Genomic DNA, 12968 nt, shown 5'->3' on the forward strand with positions numbered 1-12968 from the left:
CCCCCCCACTCCCTTCCCCCCCCCCACTCCCTTCCCCCCCCCACTCCCCTTCCCCCCCCCACTCCCTTCCCCCCCCCCACTCCCTTCCCCCCCCCCCACTCCCTTCCCCCCCCCCACCTCCCTTCCCCCCCCCCACTCCCTTCCCCCCCACTCCCTTCCCCCCCACTCCCTTCCCCCCCCCACTTCCCTTCCCCCCCCCCACTCCCTTCCCCCCCCACTCCCTTCCCCCCCCGCTCCCTTCCCCCCCCGCTCCCTTTCCCCCCCGCTCCCCTTCCCCCCCCTCCCCTTCCCCCCCCCCCCTCCCCTTCCCCCCCCCCCCCCACTTCCCTCCCCCCCCCGAGTCGCGCTCTCTCTCTCTCTTCCAACAACAACATGCCCTCGGAAAAAGCCTCGGCACCCGCCGGGCACTTCAGCTAGTATATATATATAAATCGGTACTTCTGTCTGTCATTCTGTCTGTCATCGCGTGTGCGTCTGTTGGGCTATGCGCTCGAAAGTTACAGGGCGTACCTACGTGCGCGTTACCTCCAAAGAAAGCTTACGCTTCCGAGACGGTTTTAAGCGTATTTACGTTTCGGCCGGGCTAAAATCGCGCCCGCGGTATCCCAAAAACCTTCAACGTTCCGCTCATTAGCATCTCATTATCCGCTCATTAGCGACAGAGTGACATCGAGGTCGACCAATCGTACGGCGGCTTGCTGCCGCGTGCGGCCGGGCCTTATTGTGTGGGCCTTATTGTTCTGAAACCGAGGTGAGTCGCCGCCATCTTGATTCCAAACTTTTCCTTTTTCCCGCTTTCTGCGTCTTTAAAAAAAAAAACGTTGCTTTTAAAACACATATTGTTTTTAAAAAAAAAATGATTTAGAAAGTAATTAACTTATCTAATCTCATTAATTTTCCTACCTTTCCCCGTTTTTCCAGGTAGGCCCTGGAAGCCTCGGCGTCTCCTCCGCACCCACGCCCGAGCTAGGCACCTCCCGGCCCCACTCGAAGGCTGGAGGGCCGAGCCTCAGCCCAGCGCCGCTAGGGTGCGCGGCGCAGCAGGAGCTGAGACGCGGCGTCTCTCTCTCTGGCTCGGCCGGTGGGCGGGGCTTGCTAAGCGTCAAGCGTCACCCTGGCAACCGCCCCCCCGGCCGTCTTGCACAGCCGCAATCGGCGGTCTTCACCTCGGGGGGGGGGGGGGGGGCCGCGACCCTCGGGGGGGGGGGGCCCGCCCTCCCTTTCCCCCCCTTTTTTTCCCCCTCCGCCTTTCCCCCTCCTCCCTTCCCCCCCCTCCCTTCCCCCCCCTCCCTTCCCCCCCCTCCCTTCCCCCCCTCCCTTCCCCCCCTCCCTTCCCCCCCCTCCCTTCCCCCCCCTCCCTTCCCCCCCCTCTCTTTCCCCCCCCTCCCTCCCCCCCCCTCCCTCCCCCCCCTCCCTTCCCCCCCCTCCCTTCCCCCCCCTCCCTTCCCCCCCCTCCCTTCCCCCCCCTCCCTTCCCCCCCTCCCTTCCCCCCCTCCCTTCCCCCCCCTCCCTTCCCCCCCCTCCCTTCCCCCCCTCCCTTCCCCCCCCTCCCTTCCCCCCCTCCCTTCCCCCCCTCCCTGTCCCCCCTCCCTTCCCCCCCTCCCTTCCCCCCTCCCCTTCCCCCCTCCCTTCCCCCCCTCCCTTCCCCCCCCTCCCTTCCCCCCCTCCCTTCCCCCCCTCCCTTCCCCCCCTCCCTTCCCCCCCCTCCCTTCCCCCCCTCCCCTTCCCCCCCTCCCTTCCCCCCTCCCTTCCCCCCCTCCCTTCCCCCCCCTCCCTTCCCCCCCCCCTCCCTTCCCCCCCCCCTCCCTTCCCCCCCCCTCCCTTCCCCCCCCCTCCCTTCCCCCCCCTCCCTTCCCCCCCCTCCCTTCCCCCCCTCCCTTCCCCCCCTCCCTTCCCCCCCTCCCTTCCCCCCCTCCCTTCCCCCCCCTCCCTTCCCCCCCCTCCCTTCCCCCCCTCCCTTCCCCCCCCCTCCCTTCCCCCCCTCCCTTCCCCCCCTCTCCCTTCCCCCCCCTCCCTTCCCCCCCTCCCTTCCCCCCCTCCCTTCCCCCCCCCTCCCTTCCCCCCCCCTCCCTTCCCCCCCCCTCCCTTCCCCCCCCCTCCCTTCCCCCCCCCTCCCTTTCCCCCCCCCTCCCTTCCCCCCCTCCCTTCCCCCCCTCCCTTCCCCCCCCTCCCCCTTCCCCCCCTCCCTTCCCCCCCCCCCTTCCCCCCCCCCTCCCCTTCCCCCCCACCTCCCTTCCCCCCCACTCCCTTCCCCCCCTCCCCTTCCCCCCCCTCCCCTTCCCCCCCCCACTCCCTCCCCCCCCCCCCCCCCCAGTCGCGCTCTCTCTCTCTCTTCCAACAACAACATGCCCTCGAAAAAGCCTCGGCAAACCGCCGGGCACTTCAGCTAGCATATATATATAAATCGGTACTTCTGTCTGTCATTCTGTCTGTCATTCTGTCTGTCAATTCTGTCTGTCATCGCGTGTGCGTCTGTTGGGCTATGCGCTCGAAAGTTACAGGGCGTACCTACGTGCGCGTTACCTCCAAAGAAAGCTTACGCTTCCGAGACGGTTTTAAGCGTATTTACGTTTCGGCCGGGCTAAAATCGCGCCCGCGGTATCCCCAAAAACGTTCCGCTCATTAGCATCTCATTATCTGCTCATTAGCGACAGAGTGACATCGAGGTCGACCAATCGTACGGCGGGCTTGCTGCCGCGTGCGGCGGGCCAATCGGTGCGTGTGTGGGCGGGCCTTATTGTTCTGAACCGAGGTGAGTCGCCGCCATCTTGATTCCAAACTTTTCCTTTCTTTTTCCCGCTTTCTGCGTCTTTAAAAAAAAACGTTGCTTTTAAAACACATATTGTTTTTAAAAAAAAATGATTTAGAAACGAATTACCTTATCTAATCTCATTAATTTTCCTACCTTTCCCCGTTTTTCCAGGTAGGCCTCGAAGCCTCGGCTTCTCCTCCGCACCCACGCCCGAGCTAGGCACCTCCCGGCCCCACTCGAAGGCTGGAGGGGGCGGGCCTCAGTCCAGCGCCGCTACCTTACTAAAGGTGCGCGCGCGCAGCAGGAGCTGAGACGCGGCGTCTCTCTCTGGCTCGGCCGGGGGGCGGGGCTTGCTGAACGTCAAGAGTTACCCTGGCAACCGGGCTACCTTACTAAAGGTGCGCGCGCAGCAGGAGCTGAGACGCGGCGTCTCTCTCTCGCTCGGCCGGGGGGCGGGGATTGCTGAGCGTCAAGCGTTACCCTGGCAACCGGGCCCGCCTGCCGTCTCGCACAGCCGCAATCGGCGGTCTTCACCTCGGGGGGGGGGGGGGGCGCGGTGCGACCCACGGGGGGGGGCCGCAACCCTCGGGGGGGGGGGGGGGCCCGCGCCTCCCTCCCGCCCCCCACCCCCCCCCCTTCCTCCTGTGGTAAACCACTTTTATGGTTCACTATCGTTACACCATAGTTATCACTGTTGTATTGTTATCACTGTTCTCACTGTTGTATCACTATACGAGGTCGCCTCTTGTCGCTGCTGTTATACCTGGGCTGACCACCTCCGACTCCGCCCATGGCTCCACCTACCTGCCCAGGTATAAAGGTAGTCGACTGGCTGGTATTCCTCCTTGTTGGACCCGATCACCCACGAGGGTGGGCTCTGTTATTTAGCCAATAAAAACCTTTAGTTACGTTCCTAACTCGTCGCTTTTTATTGGACGAATTGATAGGTATACCAATTTTATTGACTAAATTTTAAAGATGTCTACTACTGGCCAGCCAGAAGCCCTCCCAGAAGCACAGCCACAGCAGCTTTCAGACACCGGGCTACACCAGCCACACACAGCCGGCTTGGCTGCAAGCCCTCAAACCACCGTACCTGGATCTAAACCCACAGGCAGCAAACTCAGCCCTCGACTTCAAACACTGGCTGGGCTGCTTCGAATCCTACCTGGAAGAATCCGGCGTCCCTCAGAGATCCAAACTAAGAGTTCTGAACGCCCAAGCGAGCCCGAGAGTATACGCACTCATCCAGGACACGACTACATACGAGGCCGCTATCAACCTACTGAAACAGCAGTACTGGAGCCCGGTAAATTACATGTACGCCAGGCACCTCCTAAGATCCCGCCCGCAACAGCCAGGAGAGTCTGTAGCTGAATTTTTACGGGCGCTAAGAGCACTCGGCAGGAACTGTGACTTTAAAGCGGTGACGGCTGTTGAAAATACGGAAGATAATATCCGCGATGCCTTTGTGAAAGGCCTACGGTCCGACTACTCACGGCAAAGACTGCTTGAAGCTAAAGACCTCGACCTGGACAAAGCTGAAGCCCTCGCTCTCTCCCTAGAGGTGGCCCATCAGGACCAGGAGGCGTTTTCCAGGTGCTGCTCGCGACCCTGGGACTCGGGCCCGACCCCTACCGCAATACCCTTCGCAGCGCCGCCCCCGGGACCTACCTCGGCGTCCCGGACCCGACCGGGACCGCCACCCCCGGTACCGGCTCCAACATCGGGCACCCGCGATCGGGCCGCCGGCTGCTTCTTTTGCGGCCAGGAGAAGCACCCGAGGTCGCGCTGCCCAGCCAGGAACTCTACCTGCTCAACCTGCAGGAAGAAAGGCCACTTCTCTAAGGCCTGCAGGAGCGGATCTTCAGAGGCCAGCAGTGCCTCATGCGAACTGTGGGGGCGGCCATCTTCTTCCAAGGCAACTGAGGCCAGCATCCCCACACGTGAGTCATGGGGGCGGCCATCTTTGATCAAGGCAACCGACCCCAATAGTGCCTCATGTGAGTTATGGGAGCAGCCATCTTCTCCGCCATTTTGTCCTACCTCGTGGGAGACGCCATTTTACCCACCACGCCCGACTGCCACCGGGCCTCCGGACCCGACGACCGCCTCACCCGCAGACGACAACGACTCGCTTACCTACACACTAGCCTCCGTCACTCTGGATCAAGCCCGCCCACACCACCTGTCCAAGTCGATGATGGACATCAAAGTAAACGGCCACGCCACGACCTGCCTGTTCGACAGCGGAAGCACGGGGAGCTTCATCCACCTAGACACAGTGAGCCACTACTCCCTCCCTGTCCTGCCAACGCGCAACTGAATCTCGATGGCATCGAGGTCCCACGCCACGGACATTAGCGGCTACTGTGTTGTGACCTTGTCGGTTAAGGGTACGGAGTATAAAAATTTTAAACTCCTCGTCCTCCCCCAGCTCTGCGCTGCCGTCCTACTAGGGCTGGACTTCCAATCCCACCTCCAAAGTGTAACCCTAGCATACGGTGGACCCCTCCCCCCACTCACAGTCGACAACCAGCGAATGTTAAACCGCCCACCGCGTAACACCTGCAGCCTATCCACCCACAAGGTGCCGCCACCTTCCCTGTTCGCTAACCTCACCCCCGACTGCAAACCCGTCGCTACCAAGAGCAGGCGGTACAGCGCTGGGGACAGAGCCTTCATTAGCTCTGAGGTGCGGCGCCTCCTGAAAGAGGGCATTATCGAGGGGAGCAACAGCCCCTGGCGTGCCCAGGTCGTGGTCGTTAAGACCGGCGATAAAAATCGCCTGGTCATCGACTACAGCCAGACCATAAACAGATACACCCAGCTGGACGCATACCCCCTTCCCCGCATATCTGACATGGTCAATCAGATTGCACAATACCGCGTATTCTCGACCATCGACCTTAAGTCGGCCTACCACCAACTCCCTATCCACCCCGAGGACCGCCAGTACACCGCCTTCGAGGCGAATGGGCGCCTATACCACTTCCTTAGGGTCCCCTTCGGTGTCACCAACGGGGTCTCGGTCTTCCAAAGGGAGATGGACCGGATGGTTGACCAGAACGGACTGCAGGCCACATTCCCCTATCTAGATAACGTCACCATCTGCGGCCGTGACCGGCAGGACCATGACGTGAATCTGGAGAAATTCCTCCGTACGGCCCAACGGCTGAACCTCACCTACAATAAGGAGAAATGTGTGTTTAACACCTCGCGCCTTGCCATCCTTGGCTGTGTAGTAGAGAATGGACTCATCGGCCCCGACCCCGAAAGAATGCGCCCCCTCATGGAGCTACCCCTCCCCCACTGCCCTAAGGCACTTAAGAGAACCCTGGGGCTCTTCGCCTACTATGCCCAATGGGTGCCCAATTATGCGGACAAAGCCAGACCCCTCATGAAGTCCACATCCTTCCCCCTCACGGAGGAAGCGTGCGCGGCCTTCTCCCTCATCAAGGGAGACATAGCCAAGGCCACAATGCACGCAGTGGATGAGTCCATCCCCTTCCAAGTGGAGAGCGATGCATCCGACTTCGCCCTAGCCGCTACCCTTAACCAGGAGGGGAGGCCGGTGGCCTTCTTCTCAAGGACCCTACAGGGCCCCGAGATCCGACACTCGTCGGTCGAGAAGGAAGCCCAGGCAATTGTGGAGGCGGTACGGCGCTGGAGGCATTACCTGGCAGGCAAACGATTTACCCTCCTCACCGACCAACGTTCGGTTGCTTTCATTTTTAATAACAAGCTGAGGGGCAAAATCAAGAATGACAAGATCTTGAGGTGGAGAATCGAGCTATCCACCTACGATTATGATATCTTGTACCGGCCAGGTAAGCTGAACGAACCCCCTGATGCTCTTTCACGAATTACATGCGCCAGCGCGCATATTGATAGACTTCAGACCCTCCACAACGACCTCTGCCACCCCGGGGTCACCAGACTTTACCATTTCATTAAGGCCCGCAACCTGACCTACTCCATCGAGGAGGTCAGGACCATGACCAGGAACTGCCAGACCTGCGCCGAGTGCAAACCGCACTTCTATAGGCTGGACAGAGCAAGCCTGGTCAAGGCCACCCGCCCCTTCGAGCGCCTGAGCATCGACTTTAAGGGGCCTCTACCGTCATCTGACCGCAATGTGTACTTCCTCAACATCGTTGATGAGTACTCCCGTTTCCCTTTTGCCTTCCCCTGCCCAGACATGACCAGTACCACGGTCATCAAGTGCCTGAACGACCTCTTCGCCTTGTTCGGGTTCCCGAACTATATACATAGTGACCGGGGCTCCTCCTTCATGAGCGAGGAACTCCGTCAGTTCCTACTAGCGAGAGGTATTGCAGCAAGTAGGACCACCAGCTACAACCCCCGAGGGAACGGCCAGGTGGAAAGAGAGAACGCGACGGTATGGAAGGCCGTCCTCTTAGCCTTAAAGTCTAAGGGCCTCCCAACCTCCCGCTGGCAGGAAGTCCTCCCGACAGCGCTGCACTCCATCCGGTCACTACTTTGCACTGCCGTTAACGCCACCCCCCATGAACGAATGTTTGTTTTCCCCAGGAAGTCGACTACGGGAACCACTCTACCAACCTGGCTGACCTCTCCGGGGCCCGTCTTGCTGCGAAAGCACGTGAGGGCCCATAAAACGGACCCCCTGGTCGAGAGGGTGAACCTCCTGCACGCCAACCCCCAGTACGCCTACGTGGCTTACCCAGACGGGCGGGAGGACACTGTCTCCTTACGAGACCTCGCACCCTCGGGCACTCCGGAGACACCACCTTTACCCCCCCCCCCCCCACCACCCCCCCAATTCCAGCCCAGGTAGACGGCATGCCGGAACCCCACGAGCGTTCGCCGACCACGCAGACACCAGCATTAACACCGGATAATGCAGCACCGCCGCTGCGACGATCGGAGAGGCTTACGAGGCCTCCGGACAGACTGACATACCAGAACTGGTAGTACACTTCACCCCGCCGGACTCAAATCTAAACAAGGGGTGAATGTGGTAAACCACTTTTATCGTTCACTATCGTTACACTATAGTTATCACTGTTGTATTGTTATCACTGTTCTCACTGTTGTATCACTATACGAGGTCGCCTCTTGTCGCGCTGCTATACCTGGGCTGACCACCTCCGACTCCGCCCATGGCTCCACCTACCTGCCCAGGTATAAAGGTAGTCGACTGGCTGGTATTCCTCCTTGTTGGACCCGATCACCCACGAGGGTGGGCTCTGTTATTTAGTCAATAAAAACCTTTAGTTACGTTCCTAACTCGTCGCTTTTTATTGGACGAATTGATAGGTATATCACCTCCCCCCCCTTCCCTTCCCCCCCTTCCCTTCCCCCCCCTTTCCCCCCCCCCCCCCCCCCCCCCAGTCGCGCGCTCTCTCTCTCTTCCAACAACATGCCCTCGAAAAAGCCTCGGCACCGCCAGGCACTTCAGCTAGTGGTCTAATAAAGGAGAGCCAGCACAGATTTGTTAAGAGGAAATTGTGTTTGACTAACGTGATTGAGATTTTTGATGAGGTAACAGAGGGTGGATGAGAGCAGTGCAGTTGATGTTGTTTATATGGACTTTCAAAATTTGATAAAGTACCACATATTAGGCTTGTTAGCAAAATTGAAGCCCATGGGATAAAGGGGGCAGTAGCAGCATGGATACAGAATTGGCTAAGGGATAGAAAACAGAGAGTTGTGGTGAATGGCTGTTTTCGGACTGGAGGGATGTATACATTGCGGTTCCGCAAGGTTCAGTATTCAGACCACTTTTGTTTTTGATATACATTAATGACTTGGACTTGTGGGTACAGGGCACAGTTTTGAAATTTGCAGATGATATGAAACTTGGGAGGCGTAGTAAACAGTGAGGAAGATATAGTAATAGACTTTAAGAGGACACAGACTGGCTGGTGGAATGGATGGACACCTGGCAAATGAAATTCATAGGATTACATAGGATATATGGCACAGAAACAGGCCATTCGGCCCAACCAGTTTATGCTCCACACAAGCCTCCTCCTGTCTTTCCTCATCTAAATCTATCAGCATAACCCTCTACAGGAAACTTTCGATTAACCGGCCCCTAAATAACCGGAACGCTCTATCCACCAGCAAAATTCAGGAGTCGGTTCAGGTAACTTTTTTTTAACTTTTTTTACTCCATTTGTTGCTGTGCAAGGGTGTAGCTGAAGCTGTTGCTACGCTACAGAGACGCTTGCAACTTGTGCCAATTGTTTTGAAGCTAAGCAACAGGGTTTGTTGCTTTATTCGGAGCTCTGAGCTCCGTATCTTTTACTATAGCATTCGGTTATCCGGAATTGTTGATGATCCGGCAACACATTGGTCCCGTCCGTGCAGGATACCAGAAAGTTTCCTGTATTCTCTTTTCCCTCATAAGCTTGTCTAGCATCCCCTTAAATGCATCTATACCATTCACTTCAACCACTCACTGTGGTAGCGAGTTCCATATTCTCACCACTAGAGTCATAGAGTTATACAGCACAGAAAGACACCCATCGTGTCTGCGTCGGCCATCAAGCTCTGTCTATTCTAATCCCATTTTCCAGCACTTGGTCCGTAGCCTTGTATGCTATGGGGTTTCAAGTGCTCACCTAAATGCTTCTTGAATGTTGTGAGGGTTCCTGCCTCTACCACCCTTTCAGGCAGTGAGTTCCAGATTCCAACCACCCTCTGGGTGAAAAAGTATTTCCTCAAATCCCCTCTAAAGCTCCTGCCCCTTACCTTGAAACTATGCCCCCTGGTTATTGACCCCTTACTAAGGGGAAAAGTTCCTTTCTATCTACCCTATCTATGCCCCTCATAATTTTGTACACCTCAATCAGGTCCCCCCTCAGCCTTCTCTGCTCTTAGGAAAACAACCCCAGCCTGTTCAGTCTCTCTTCATAGCTGAAATGCTCCAGCCCAGGTAACATCCTGGTGAATCTCCTCTGCACCCTCTCCAATGCAATCACATCCTTCCTATAGTGTGGCGACCAGAACTGCACACAGTATTCCAGCTGTGGCCTAACTAGCATTTTGTACAGCTCCATCATAACCTCCCTGCTCTTATATTCTATGCCTCGGCTAATGAAGGCAAGTATCCCATATGCCTTCTTGACCACCTTATCTACCTGTCCTGCTGCCTTCAGGGATCTATGTACATGCACACCAGGGTCCCTCTGATCCTCTGTCCTTCCTAGGGTCCTACCATTCATTGTGTATTCCCTTGCCTTGTTAGTCCTCCCAAAATGCATCACCTCACACTTTTCAGGGTTAAATTCCATTTGCCACTGTTCTGCCCATCTGACCAACCCGTCTATATCGTCCTGTAGTCTGAGGCTTCCCTCCACGCTATTTACCACTCCACCAATTTTCGTGTCATCTGCGAACTTACTGATTATACCTCCTACATTCATATCTAAATCATTAATGTACACTACAAACAGCAAGGGACCCAGCACCGATCCCTGTGGTACACCACTGGACACAGGCTTCCAGTCACAAAAACAACCTTCGACTCTTTGGGTAAAGAGGTTTCTTCTGAATTCCCTATTGGATTTCTTAGTGCCTATCTTATATTGATGGCCTCTAGTTATGCTCTTCCCCACAAGTGGAAACATTCTCTCTCTATCCACTCTATCACAATTTTTCATAATTTTAAAGACCTCTATTAGGTCAACCCCAGCCTTTTTTCAAGAGAAAAGAGGCCCAGCCTGTTCATCCTTTCCTGATATGTATACCCTCGCATTTCTGGTATCATCCTTGTAAATCTTCTCTGTACCCTCTCCAGTGCCTCTATATCCTTTTTATAATATAGCGACCAGAACTGTACGCAGTACTGTAAGTGTGGTCTAACCAAGGTTCGATACGGGATTAACATAATCACTACTTTTCAATTCTATATCTCTAGAAATAAACACTAGATTCAATGCAAAAAAGTGTGAGGTGATAGATTTTGGTAGGAAGAATGAGGAGAGACAATACAGACTAAATGGTGCAATTTTAAAGTGGGTGCAAGCAGAGAGAGACCTGGGGTGTTTGTGCACAACCCTTTGAAGGTGGCAGGACAGGTTAATAAAGCATATGGGATCCTGGGCTTTATAAATAGAGGCATAGAGTACAAAAGCCTGGAAGTTATACTAAACCTATATAAAACACCAATTCTGGGCACCACACTTTAGGAAGGACATGAAGACTTTGGAGAGAGTACAGAAGAGATTTACTAGAATGGTTCTAGGGATGAGGGATTACAGTTATGTGGATAGACTGGAGAAGCTGGGGTTGTTCTCCTTAGAGCAGAGAAGGCTAAGAGGAGATTTGATCGAGGTGTTTAAAATCATGAAGGGTTTAGTTAGAGTAAATAAAGAGAAACTGTTTCCAATGGCTGAAGGGTCGATAACCAGAGGGCACAGATTTAAGGTGATTGGCAAAAGAACCAGAGGTGACAGGAGGAAAAACTTCTTCACGCAACGAGCGGCTAGGATTTGGAATGCAGTGCCTGATCAAGTGGTGGAGGTAGATTCAATAGTAGCCTTCAAAGGGGAATTGGATAAATACTCGAAGGAGAAAAAGTGCAGGGATATGAGGAAAGTGGGACTAACTGGATTGCTCTTTGAAAGAGCTGGCACAGACTCGATGGGCCGAATAGCCTCCTTCTGTGCTGTTCTATGATGGTGTACAATATAGATATTATTCCTAAAAGGCAAAAAGGGTGCATCAAAGGGTAGAGTGGATAAATGGATTAAAACTACACTGAAACCTAAAAGCATAACAAATAAAATGTGGGCTAAAATGGTAATGCAAATCATGAATATAGAAACTACAGTGGGGGCCCATTCCTCATCTATTTTCTAATGGCTGGCTTTGGAGTAGCTTCGGAAGGACTGCGAGCAGGTCACCTGTGTCTTAGCTACACAGTGCTGGAGCCTCTGTTGGAGAAAGTGGGACAAGGGGAAGAAAACAGGGAGACTTACCTTCAGCAAGATGATTGATTAGTTACAGGTGGCAGTTGTTTGACTTGCTCATGTAGAAGCTACATACTGACTGCGTATTTATAATAAAACTGACTATATCCTGTATCTGTGTTCATGCCTCCTGCTGAGGAAAGCCATCTAATGGCTGGCTGTTAATGGATAGCGGTGAACGAATAAGTCATGTTAATAATCTCATCTCTTTCTTGATGGCACAGACTGTGCAGAGCAAGAAAAGGAACAATGTGCCTTTAGCTTGTCTACTACTAAAGCCGCCATTTGGTGTAACCACCACTACAGCCACAAATTCAAGGAACATGCTGAACTTTATCATTGCAGAGTCACCAGCGTGGCCATGTGTGATGTATGAATTAAACAGTGTTTATCCTTTGGTTGTGACTCTACCTGTTGCAGGCATCCTAGCTGTGTTTTGGGTCAGTGCATCAGTGTGTGCTGCACTGACCCACTAAACATGGAGTGTTTAGACCGAGTGCCCCTGACTGCTTTGTAAGTTCTGATCGTGGCTTTGTACGGTGAAGGGGAGACACTTCTTCACAGACAGAGAAGATTAGCATCACTCTGGGAGAAAGGCTTCTGCTCATCCTTCCGGCTGAGTAATAGAATGTGAAATGGGAGGGCATGAAACAGGGTAAGGGAAAGAGGAGAATTTTTTATTGTTCATTCTTTCATATGTTTATTATTCAGCCGTGGCTCAGTGGGTAGCACTCTTGCCTCTGATTCAGAAGGTCGTGGGTTGAAGTCCCACTCCAAAGACTTGAGCACAAAAATCTAGGCTGACACTCCAGTGCAGTGCTGAGGGAGTGCTGCACTGTCAGAGGTGATGTCTTTTGGATGAGATGTTAAACCGAAACCTTGTCGGCTCTCTCAAGTGGATGTAAATGATCCCAAGGCACACTTTCGAAGAAGAGCAGGGGAATTCTCCCCGGTGTCCTGGCCAATATTTATCCCTCAACCAACATCACTGAAAATAAATTATCTGGTCATTATCTCATTGCTGTTTGTGGGAGCTTGCTATGTGCAAATTGGCTGCTGCGTTTTCTACATTACAACAGTGACTCCACTTCAAAATAAAGTACTTTATTGGCTGTAAAGTGCTTTGAAACGTCCTGAAGCCATGAAAGGCGCTATTTAAATGCAAGTTTTTCTTTCACAGTACTGGGAAACAGGACAGTGCTGCAAGGTGGTCTCCACCAGAGAACTACAAAAGGTGAGTAGTTAATTAAAAT

General features: G+C 54.4%; 1 protein-coding gene across 4 annotated transcripts in view; it reads left to right on the forward strand.

The window, feature by feature from the left end:
• zfyve19 (zinc finger, FYVE domain containing 19) overlaps nucleotides 1-12968 on the forward strand; it is a 78757-nt gene that overhangs the window by 12936 nt on the left and 52853 nt on the right. For all 4 annotated transcript variants that reach the window (XM_086003721.1, XM_086003720.1, XM_086003719.1 and 1 more), the window contains exon 3: nucleotides 12896-12949. In XM_086003721.1, the coding sequence (XP_085859847.1) occupies nucleotides 12896-12949 (54 nt within the window). The remainder of the gene's footprint in view (nucleotides 1-12895; nucleotides 12950-12968) is intronic.

Source organism: Somniosus microcephalus, chromosome 12 (assembly GCF_052327205.1).
Source record: "Somniosus microcephalus isolate GS21.2 chromosome 12, FLI_Smic_1.0, whole genome shotgun sequence".
NCBI lineage: Eukaryota > Metazoa > Chordata > Chondrichthyes > Squaliformes > Somniosidae > Somniosus > Somniosus microcephalus.